Source organism: Simochromis diagramma, unplaced genomic scaffold, assembly GCF_900408965.1.
Source record: "Simochromis diagramma unplaced genomic scaffold, fSimDia1.1 OVJJ01000421.1, whole genome shotgun sequence".
Taxonomy (NCBI): domain Eukaryota; kingdom Metazoa; phylum Chordata; class Actinopteri; order Cichliformes; family Cichlidae; genus Simochromis; species Simochromis diagramma.
The window spans coordinates 3798819-3810334 of NW_024387250.1; the positions used below are offsets into that span (position 1 = coordinate 3798819).

The 11516-nt window shown below is 39.4% G+C and overlaps 2 protein-coding genes across 5 annotated transcripts; one reads left to right on the plus strand and one right to left on the minus strand.

The window, feature by feature from the left end:
• Window positions 1-1526: 1526 nt before the first annotated feature.
• On the minus strand, window positions 1527-7046 carry zdhhc16a (zinc finger DHHC-type palmitoyltransferase 16a). 4 transcript variants are annotated; one of them, XM_040001095.1, is made up of 11 exons: window positions 7025-7046; window positions 5744-6001; window positions 5003-5197; window positions 4818-4906; window positions 4458-4486; window positions 4214-4347; window positions 3960-4043; window positions 3775-3860; window positions 2565-2688; window positions 2356-2426; window positions 1527-2223 (listed from the first exon to the last, which is right to left on the minus strand). In XM_040001095.1, exons 2-11 carry the CDS (start codon window positions 5975-5977, stop codon window positions 2121-2123), a joined length of 1149 nt encoding a protein of 382 aa, XP_039857029.1. In that variant the 5' UTR covers window positions 5978-6001; window positions 7025-7046; the 3' UTR covers window positions 1527-2120. The 4 variants fall into 4 exon arrangements, with proteins under 4 accessions (XP_039857029.1, XP_039857028.1, XP_039857027.1 ...); XM_040001094.1 differs by lacking the exon at window positions 7025-7046 and adding an exon at window positions 6910-7018; XM_040001093.1 differs by lacking the exon at window positions 7025-7046 and adding an exon at window positions 6349-6889.
• A 30-nt stretch (window positions 7047-7076) lies between these two features.
• Window positions 7077-10853, plus strand: mettl18 (methyltransferase like 18). The gene is made up of 2 exons (XM_040001097.1): window positions 7077-7514; window positions 9802-10853. Exons 1-2 carry the CDS (start codon window positions 7410-7412, stop codon window positions 10768-10770), a joined length of 1074 nt encoding a protein of 357 aa, XP_039857031.1. The 5' UTR covers window positions 7077-7409; the 3' UTR covers window positions 10771-10853.
• Window positions 10854-11516: the final 663 nt, after the last annotated feature.

The following is an 11516-nucleotide window of genomic DNA, read 5'->3' on the forward strand; positions in this document are numbered from 1 at the left end:
CTGTTACAAGTTATTGTGTTGTGAGCTAACATTTGCAGACAATATCCCCAACCCGTTTTTCTTAGCAGTGCGCCCAAGTGAATCACAGAGGTCACAAAAGCTTTAAAAATGTCAGCCTGCTCCAGAGTTTCCTATAGTTTGTAGTCTCCTGTCTATATCAGTGGTTCATTTCATGGTGAGCAGTTTTTACAAGCTATAGCTTTTAAAAGTTAATCAGGAGCAATGAAAAAATAGCTTTTACTCCATTTTTGCACCTCACCAGCTGGTGACACCATAGGTGGCTGTCTAGTGTTCCTATGCCCAAAAAGTCACGATTATGCTGTATCCTTGTCTAGGCACATGGTAATCCATGCCAAGTTTAGTCCTGGCACAAAAAGCACAGCTTATCCGTTAGCTCATTTAGAGTGTACACAAGAAAGTGTAAAAAAAGAAACACATAATATAAATAACCTGACGTGTCTGATGAGGTGAGATGCATCAGTGTTTTGTTTTGGACAAGGTTCAGTCTCCCACAGTGGCATGACATATAATTCCTGAATACTGAGTACATAGAATTGAGCATCCAGTTCTCTGAGGGCTAAAAGATTATGTAAGTCACTCATCTCACGATCTCCCTCACCTTGTTTTGACCTTCACGAAAACACATTTGGTCGCATATGCAGCTGTCAAAACTGCCCACAACTAATTTGTACCATACATGCAATGCTAAGCTCGGCCCACAGCCATCATAAATCTAGCTCAGTAATTTCTCTCAGCAGTTCACATTATCACTCGTTACAGAAATAAATAAATAATAATTAAAAAAAAAAGAAGATTTTTCTTTCTCTTTACTATCAATTATTCAGATCTTTTAAACAATGAAGAGTCCAAAGCCCATATTTCACGTGTTAAACGCTGACATCTGCTGGGAGACTGTGTATTGACAGGTGTGTTTGTGTGTGTTTCAGTGAGTGGGCGGGTGTGATTTGCAGTAGCAGGGTGAACGAGGGTTATAATCAGGATGAAATCTGCTTAATCTCTGCTCTCTTTATCTGCCAGCCTTTATTTTACACCCCCCGCCCCATAACTGACGACACCAGCACTGTTTTCATTTTACCAAGAAAATGCATGAATCTGTTTAATATTTACTTATTTCTAACTATAATGTTTTCCATAAACAGACTGTTTCATTATCACTATCTTGTTTATTTAGACCTTTGGATTTGCTCAAATCTTGACGGATCTTAACTGCAGTGGGTGCTTATTTGTGATGTAATAGGTTTCATATGAATCTGCAGCTCAAATCTTGCCAGCATTTCCAAATAATCCACCCCTTCACGCTGCATCCCTCTGCGTAACACTGTGACATAACCCCAGAGCTGCAGTTAGGAAGTGACCCTAAAGCAAAACATACAAAAGGCAAAAAAAAAAAAAAAAAACCCCACAAAAAAACCTCTGAATATATTGCTGACATGTATGTTGATATATATCCACAGCTAAGTATTTACTGTATAGTGTTATAAAACAGTGACAGTACCCCTTAAAAACACAATATTAACAATGTAGAATTTATTTAATGTTGTAAAGATTAACTTAATACGTACAAAATTCCGATAAATAACATCATAATGGTACTGCAATTCCCCGTGAGTGTTCAAATCAAATGATAATATCACACTAGGGTGTGCAAACAAGACAGGTGGAGGTGCCGAGATAAACCCGATGTGTCCATGACCTTAGTGTTTTTCTTCTGCTACTTCTTCTTTTTTTTCTTTAAATAAAAAACAGCTCAGGTCGAAGCTGAGATGGTTTGCTTAAAAAAAAAATTATTTAACAGTTCAGTCAGTATATTTGGCTTATAAAACTATCAAACTCATGCTCAGAGTCAAGTAAAACCAGTTCGTAAGACTAAGTAAAACCCAGTACAGAACAAACTGTGACTACATTGCCTTGTTGAGCAATATAGACTGCAGAAGCAAGAGCAATGCAACAGCAAGTTTTTTGAGGTATTGGAGATTGACGTAAATCCTTTCACTTAGGTGTAGCCACCAAGCAGGAATCCTTTAAGCAAACCCGATCAAGTAGGTTGACAGAGAAAAGACTGGTAAATTAGACAAGAATGGATGCCTTAGCAGAGTCTGTCATACAGGTATCAAATCCTTTTTAACTGGGAAGACAGCCCACGTCAAGCCATCACCATGTGGGGGGTGAGCAGAGGGAAGGAGAACACGCGTCACCCAGTGACTAAAACCAAAAGACAAAAACAAAAGCAGAAATTACAAGAAGCACAAGGTAACATTAGTCACATAAGGTGCAGAAAACAAAACAGATTTCTGTTTCTTAGAAAACAGAAATCTGAGAGGGAGAGAGACAAACCTTCTCTTCTCCACACCTAAGAAGATTTTCCAGTTATTCAACCTGCTGTAGTTAAAGGGGTTTCTGTAAACCTGACAGAAAAACAAAAGAACAGGAACATGTTACAAACGTCACTTTAACCAAAGGAAAAAATATATATTTTGACGATTTGAAGTCTCCTATGTCTTATCACAACATAACCTTCACATTTTATTTATGTTCATGGCTACCTTTCCCCATTTGGCCATCCGCTTTGTTTCTTTGCTGTTGATATGTCTTTCAATACTCGTCTCTCCTCTGGAGATGAGAACTGCATGCCAGAAGGTCAAAGCTCCCAGTGCCACTCCCACTGTGCTGTTACAACAAAGCACAATTCACTTTATCCTCTGCGTGGATGACAAAGACAACAATCCTGTTCTGATTCAACTCTACCTTTATACCCTATTGGTTTGAACAAGAAGTAAGAAGTAAAACGAGTGTTAGATTACATACCCAGAATCCTTCGACCGATAATACTTTCTTTTTTTTCCTCCTGCTATCTTCCTAAAGCAATGGTTAGATTTTTTTTTATATTTCTTTGTAATTATCTTTAAATAATATCTATTAGCTCAATGCTCAAAAGGAAGTTTGTGACCCCCTTGAAATTACCAGGATTTTTGAATGGATTATTAAAATTATGTATTCAAATATGTCACAATTACAAATTTAATCTATTACTTGACTGAAAAACTCTCATTTTAATGCCTTTGTTGAGGAAGAAGCCATAGTCCAGGCTGAATAACCCTTTTAAGTTAGCAGTTCAATCAGACTTTAGCAAAAACTTTGGACCAGTAAATATTTCTGCATGTCTTAACTGGACAGCCAGGCCACCATCCCAACTGGTTAAGGTCTTTAACTGTCACTCTGGGGTTTTTTTTTCCTCAACTGTTCTGTTGTTTATTTTTTATTTACATGTGTACTTGCTTGTTGTAACTATCCAACCTCTCCTAAGCGTCAGGCTTCTGTCCTGACATTCTCCCAAAAAGGTTTCTTGCCACAGTTTTGGATTCTCAGTCTGGGTCCTAACAAAGCAGCTCCAAATCATGATGCTAACTCCACCATGCTTAGTGCTTTTTTGTCTACCCATAAAATGCAGATCGGTGTCTTAGACGTGTTGTGGAACATCCAAGTGCATTGCAATTTAGCAAATTTTGCAGGTGATTGGCTGTTACCATTTATTTGTACACACTTTCTTATTGTGAATAGATGAATACCCAAGTATTTCGATTTTTTTTCTACTCCACTAGAATTTTACTTCTAATGAACTGGAAAGTTCCAATCCTGACTGTGAACAACACGACATGACTACATTTAATGAGAAATCAGAAATCCTTGTAAGTCAGTTATTAAAGTTTTTCTTGCATGTATGTGTGAAAAAGCAACATAAAATGCACTTTTTACCTGGTGAGGACCCACATGTAGATGATGCTCTTATGAATCATCTTATCCTTAAATGTGTATGGAGGAGCAGGGGTCTGATAGTGGGTCTTTCCAAAACAAAAAACAAACAAAAAAAGATAAGTAACTGAAAAAAAATAAAAATAAATAAACTTAATAATGCTGTGTGTTGGCTTTTGAAGCGCTACCTGGCCAGAAGGAAGAAGCCCTATAAGCAGTCCCATCCCTGTTACCGGTATTCCAGGCTTTTCCAATTCCAAATGTTTGAAGTGCTAATGGAACAGCCCACAAACCCAAGCATTAAAGACAGAAAAAAAGCAGAGTCAATAAAGAAATGCGAAGGCCCCAAAGAGAAAAACACCAGACATGGAGGCTTTAAAACAAATCTAACTACAACAAAGCACCAGCAGACCTACAGGCAGCAACAGCCCGACTATCTCACCTCGAGTGCATTGTATGCATCTAGGAACAGGTTTCTCCCACTGATGCTACAGTAGACACAGCCCAAGGTCATGAAGAGACAGAAGGAGAAGAAGTAACGGTGATTAAAATGGCCCACACAGTTATTCAACCAGGCTGCGGTGCTGACATTAAGGAAAATTATGTCCATCTCTCTCTATAAACATATACATTTTCTGACGTGCTTCTGAAATAATAAGCTGGAATAAATTCAGCACAAAGGATACGACAATGATGGTCCATTTTCAAAATGCATCTGCAAAAGCAAGAGAAAAACATTAGTTTGATAATTGGTATTTTAGTTGTGTGATTTTTTTTAAGGGAATGTATTCTAATCATATCTCAAACTGCAAAATAATAGTCTGGGAAGACTTAAAGCATGATAAGATTTTATGGAATGAAGATAGCAATACTAGAAAAACTAACCTAGAGATACAAGAAGTCAACTGTCAATGAAAACATCTTAATTTTGAATGTTGCGATTTGATGTAGCCACATTAAAGGTCTTGCAACCACCAACATACTTTAGCTTTGACATTCAAACACCTGATACTTATAAACATATAATAAAACAGATAAAAACTCACCTGTTACAGATCCCACAGTGGTGTGTTCTTGCTGGTTTAGGAATAATGCACTTTTTGCAGACTGATACAACTGGACCGTCATGTTTTTCCTACGACAAAATAAAAGTTTGTTTTGTTTTGTTTTTTTAAATACAAAATTTCCAGTTTAAAGTACAAAAAAAAAAAAACTGTAGCTGATATCTTACTGTAGGGGGATACCCAGGAGAGGTGTTGGCGGCTTTGTAGTAATGGAAAGCAATCATGACGAGGTTCCAATGTCCATAACAAACATGCCAAGCGATCCACGGAGGAGAGTAAGTGTTGAGGATCAGAGGCAGCAAGACCACATAGGCTATCCCCACGATGGAGCTGGTCAGTATCACCACCAGGTAAACAAACACCTTAAAGAAAAAAAAGAATGATCAGACAATGTGAGCAGTTATGCAGGAAATCACATTAGATCTACATTTAAAGCTACATCCAAGAACACACATTTTTTTCAGTACTGTCAAAACCCTTGGTGCAGGCTACTATCAAAGAGATTATATGTGCCTACCCCCTCTTGAATTTAGGTCAGGAGTGTCTACACCCCAGATCTGAAAATTTTTAATGAATGAGGATCTGTTGCTATCCAATAAGAAAGAGAATTGCCCCCGCGAAATGTTTGTTGCGCAGACTTGATATGACACTACCAATAATGATTATCTGAAGTTAGGGGGACTGTGATCATAGGAGCTTCGGTAGTTAACAAAATCAGACGTTCACAAAAAAAAAAGTCATTGTTTGTTGTTATTATACCACAAATAACAACTGTGACCTGTGTATGGAAGATCATATTTTGACCAATTCCGAAAAGGTTAATGTCCTTATTTTCCATCACTGCAGTGGTCTCCAGAAAAAAAAACAACAACAACAACTTTCTCGTAACCATTTAAAAGCACACTCACCAGACCAAACCACCGGGTGATGTAATCCACAGTCAGGAAAACTGGTTCAAAGACTGAGTCAAAAACCACATCTGAGTCTGTGAGCGAGTTAAAGTAGAGTGATTTTGCCAGCAGTCTCATATAAGCCCATATTTCCCTAATCCACAAAGGAAGCCTGTTCTGACCCCGCCTGCTACACAACCGCAGCCGCACACAGCGCAGCAGGTGAAACGCAGAGCTCGAACACCACCGCATTCTGCATTTGTAAAATGCAAGCACCTGCAGGAAGAAAGAAAACATTACGATTAATGAAAGTCAATCGTAAACTCTCACTTCCACACCTCTCCCAACCTGACGTGCAAGACTTAAAAAAAATGTGAGGAATGTGTATGCTGCTATGTCTAACACAAATTTCATATGTACAACAGGAATAATAAAAAAAGGAATTCAACACAATTTGGCAACACAAAAGGAAAATGATAAGTTTGTTGATAACAAACAACCCAAGCCCCAAGGATACTCCATTTACTCTTACCCATAAGAAAAATAAATACATAGTTAACAGCAGCTGAAAAAGAGAGAACACGTCTGCCCTAATCAGCTCGGTTGAGCAATGTCTAACTTACCAATAGGTGAATTTCAGAGCCAGACAACTTGGACTTCTTTTTCCCAGTGAATTTGTTTTGACCGCTAGTGATATCAGTTTCAGAGAGCTGACACCTAAACTACTTCATTAGGTACGACTAAAGGCGTGAGTGAAAGAGCCAGAGCATTTGCAGGTACATAGAACAGAAATGCACAGGTAACCAGAAGAAAATGTGTTTCCAACATGTACCAGTCTTGCTGTGCTGCATTCCAGACAGGGTGGAGTCTGGGTGGAGGCTTTTGGCAGTTAGATAAGGTGAGAGGGGGACAATGATTTTTGTTGTGGAGTAGGCTGGTCACCTGCAGTTAATGACAAGCAAGCCAAAAACCACTGCATGGCGATCAGCCATAGCTGTCACCTCCCTGAATAAAGTAACACTCAATGTGTCCATAAGACATGTTGTTGTGAATACTCTCCGTGAGTCATAGCGCTCCCAAATCCCTTATTTTTGGATGTCACATACTGCTCTCCTTTTCAAATATTCGTCTCGCGCCGTGCATCATATTTTACTGATATTTTACAACATTTCTTATTTACTCACTGTTTTATGAAGACGAGACCCCCACCGAGACCACCCCTCCCGTCAACATTTTCAAAAGGAAGACAAAAAACGGGATTATAGCCACATATTAGCGAGGAGGAGCAGGATCACGGACCTGTGACAGTTAAGAGCGGAATCCTCCAATTAATGCGCATGCGCTGGAACACCACCGAACGGCATCGTGGTAGTCTGAGTCAGGAAGTGATTTCAACAGTTATTTTTCTTCAGGACTTGACATTTATGTTTCTGAATTTTCTGTATTTTTTGTTATAACACGTACACATACGTATAACGATTCGGCTACATGCATAACTGAAATATAACATATAGCATAACTGGTGGTGGGGGGGGTCTCAGACTTTTGGGACATGTAGTTTTTTTATCCATAGCAGCCTTGCTAGCTACGCATGCCATGTTGAGCCAGCCTTTGGTAGAACCTGTTTGAAACTGTGATACAAATCTTCTATCCTCAAACTTAGTGAACGGTGGTGTCAGTCAGCATGTCGTTTTGTTTTAACTTCGACCTTCCAGCACAAACAACAGACCCCGGAGACGTGGATGGAAATGAATTGCAGCACGGAAATAAAGATCATGCTGTCGTATCTGTGAGTAACATTAGCTTACCTATGATGTGCCATAGCTTAAGTTACTCAGAGTACTCTAAGTACCGCCGCGTAACTAGTAATAGCAGAAGTAACGTTCAAGCTAGCAATTGCGGTGCTGTAAAGCAAGTTTAGACTTGGACCCTCTGCGAGAGTGTGGGAAGAACATTTATGGCTGCAGGCAGAAAACTTACAAAGCCCCAGAAATGTATCTGTCTGTCATAAATGCTTTTATGTAAGTAGTAACAACAGCACTGCTTTCCTATTCTTTTCCTATAACTTCCCATTATTTGTGATCCTTTGATAAAAATATCAAAGGATCACAAATAAGCCCGGGACAACATCGAAAGAGAGCAAAAATAATAAGGTTCTTGAACATTATAGTTTATTTTTTGACTGTGGAAAATCATCTGTAATAAAGCAATTGACTACAAGTACAGCAGACAACATCTGCCTAGGTTTGCCTACATTTCAATATATTCTGTGATCTGTACATTAGAATAGATTACATCTAAACACGTGAATAAATATTTAAAAGCTGATATGAAAAAAATATTGATTAAAAATACATCTAGTTTACTGCTATAAATGATAAATAATTCCGAAAGTCTTTAAGTAGAAAAATGAGAAGAGATTTGTGTAACATTTACCAATTGTAATGTAGACTAAATAATTTAGATTTTTTTTTAAAGACAAGCAAATAGAAGCTTCTTTTTTTTTCGCCTGCATGGCAGCCCTGTCAAAATTATATTTAGATAAGACTTAACATTAAATCAAAGTGTAGAATAGTCCAAAAACAATTGTGAAGATAAACGTATAGAGGGGCGTCGGTGTAACGGTTAGCGCATTCCCTTAACAAACCAAAGGTTGGTGGTTTGATTCCAGCGAAATGCACAAATCCTCTTTGGGGTTACAAGTAAAAACATCCCACAGAAAAAGAAGCCAAATCAAACATGCAGCCGTAACCTCTGCGGCGACCCCTTGTGACAAGGGAGCAGCCAAAGTTAGCTTTAATTTGTAAAGATAAACCTGTCTTATGTTAAAGGGGACAAAGGTAAAAATCCATCCTCACTAAAGCACACGCTGTTCAATTAAACGATGCTGTAAATTCTGACCGCATGAGCTTTAAAAAAGCAATAAAAATTCTTTAATTTTGTGTGCATCCACTAGAGAGCGTAGGCTGTTAACATCTGCTTGTTAACATTACAGGATAAGGCATGTTAAAGCGGAAACAATCCAAACTGTTAAAGTACTGTGTGCTTTGTTATTGTTATGTATGACACAAAACTTCTGAGGTATGCAACAGACTTTACTGGCATTTAAATCTAAACTGTTCGGCTCCACTGAGTTAGACGACATGAGCATTTACACCTACCAGTCCAGAGAAGCAAACGTCATTTCAGTCACGGTGACTCACATGGCTGATGCATAACATTCTCATGTTTGAGTGATTTATCAGTCAACTGACCTTTTACATCATTATTACAAGAAAACAAATCACAGTGGTAAAAGCATACTATACCTGGTATGTACACACAGAATTGAGTAAATCTTTGTTACAACATTTGAATAGACTAATTAACTTTAAACCAAACAGACTTTTATGTTTTAATAACTGACATTGTTGCATTTTATAGGTCCCAAAGAAGATTTCGCAACATTTATGTGCAGATGTTAGCCATTCTTACAGTAACATCAAGCCACCCCCCATTTTCAGTGTAACTGTCAAAGCGGTTTTAACATCACCACTAGTTATGACATTTTTCCATCTTTTTTCCTGCATGCCCCACTTCATCCATCCATATTTTGCTTGAAGCAGGGTTGTGGAGCAGCTGGAGCCTATCCCAGCTTTCACAGGGCAGGAGGAAGGGTGCGTTGTGGAGAGGCTACCATTCTCTTACAGGGCTAACGTAGAAAGAAAAATAACCACGCGTGCTTGTTTTTACACCTACAGCAAAATTTATAATCGCCAATTAACCTAACATAAAACTCCACACAAAGCCATGTGTGTGGAGTTTCAAACCCAGGACTTTCTTCCTGTGAGACAACAGGAAGACAGTTAACCACCACACCACTGTGCCGCCTGTGCTCCACTTCAGAAAATGAAAAAACGTTAGAACGCTACATACCAAAATATTTGTTACTCATTAACACTAACTTTAATAAATAAAACTGCGTTATTGTGAAACGGAAAACTCTTGCTCATGTCACAACATGTGACCATCACCCACATACATTGCTGAGGCGAGTGGTTTTATTATCAACTGTGCATACTGCTTTCTGTTTGCAGGTAGAGGACGGCCCCAAACCAGCACAACTAGTAAAAGAGGCCAGCGAGCACTTTCCGCCATCCGATCCACAGTTCCTCCTTATGGATGCCGTCTTTGAAACGGTTACAGTTGGAACTCTTCCTCCTCTGCACTTCCTCAATGAGACCGTTTTTGAGAAGACTGCGTCAGAGAGAGAGGACAGAGAAAAAATTCTTTCACGCACAGCGGAGCAGAAGTCTGACCTCATCTCTGGTGTGTACGAGGGAGGGCTGAAGGTGTGGGAGTGCACGTATGACCTTCTGGAGTTGATTGAGAAAGATGGAGAGACCTTTGGGGGGAAGGCGGTTTTGGATTTGGGCTGTGGCGCAGGGCTGCTGGGAATATTGGCTCTGAAGAGGGGAGCCAGTCAGGTCCACTTCCAAGATTATAACAGTACAGTCATTGAACAGCTCACAGTGCCAAATGTAATGCTAAACTGCCAAGAGGATGATGAAGTAGACAGTGAAGATGACAAAGAAGGGAGTGGTAAGGGAAAAATGAAGGAGGAAGACGGTTCTAAAAAGAAGGCGAAAGGGCAGAAGGAGATCACAGAAAACAACCCACCTCCTAAGAAGCAAGCCATAGACTTAGCCCAGCACCCATTACTAACCAGGTGTCATTTTTACTCTGGTGACTGGAGCACATTTCTCGCTTTGGTTCTAAAGGCAGGTCCACCACCCAAATATGATCTTATATTCACATCAGAGACTGTCTACAACACTGCGTACTACCCTGCTCTACACGAGACCCTGCGCAAACTGTTGGCACCAGATGGTCTGGTCTACCTCGCCACCAAATCCCACTACTTTGGTGTAGGTGGTGGACTACATCTCTTTGAAACATTTGTGGAGCAGAGGGATGTTTTCTCTGTGGATCATCTGTGGGATGGAGAAGAAGGACTTCAGAGACATGTAGTAGTACTGCGTTTTAAAAAGTCAAAGGACGCTTGAGTAAGGAATGTCAGGAACTCATCGGTTTTATCTGTAATTGATTTATTGATGAAAAACTGAATGAAAATAAAAAATAGAGCAAGGCTCTTGCTTGATTATTGTGTGCAGTCCTGAATCAGCCAGCTGTGTCGTTATGACTCCTGTCTTTATTTTGGTATGTTAAAACTGCCGTGGTTAAACAAGGAAAAGCTGCAATGAAAACACACTCTTGGCTCATATTTGCTCTTTTGTTACCTACACCTTCTTTCACTTCCTATATCGAAATTTGAATATGTCTGCCAGTAACTGAAGTGCAGTTGAAAGGGGCTGTTACAGGTCTTTAGATGCATGGAGAGGAAAGAAAGGAAATGGGCTCAGTGACCTTTGCGAGTGATTTCCCCAGTGTTCAAACACCAGCATGAAAGCCAGGCTTGTTTCTGAAGTCCAGCACAAAATGTCAATTGCAACTTATCCCACTAGCTCAAGGATGTAGTTTGAAAGTGGATTCTGGAGTCACTGAACATCAATGGTGGGACTCTGTGGGGTCCCTGTAGCTCTTATTCTACTGGTTTCCTTTCAGTGAAGTTCACTACATAATCTGGCAACAGTGCAAAATTTAAAAAAAAAAAAACATTTTTGAAAATGTCTACACATATGCCTATGCAGGAAGTATGGGCAAATATCCATCCAAAATCAAGAAAGGGAATTTTGCTGTAATTTTTCCATCTCCATGTGGAATCCCCTTTTTGTCCAGCTCAAGGAAATCA

Coding starts and splice junctions, on each gene's coding strand:
- mettl18 (XM_040001097.1), top strand. CDS start 7,410: ATGTCGTTTTGTTTTAACTTCGACCTTCCAGCACAAACAACAGACCCC. Junction 7,515..9,801: donor AAGATCATGCTGTCGTATCT/GTGAGTAACATT, acceptor TTCTGTTTGCAG/GTAGAGGACGGCCCCAAACC.
- zdhhc16a (XM_040001095.1), bottom strand. CDS start 5,977: ATGCGGTGGTGTTCGAGCTCTGCGTTTCACCTGCTGCGCTGTGTGCGG. Junction 4,487..4,817: donor CACTGTGGGATCTGTAACAG/GTGAGTTTTTAT, acceptor TTGCTTTTGCAG/ATGCATTTTGAAAATGGACC. Junction 4,348..4,457: donor GAAAATGGACCATCATTGTC/GTATCCTTTGTG, acceptor TCAGCACCGCAG/CCTGGTTGAATAACTGTGTG.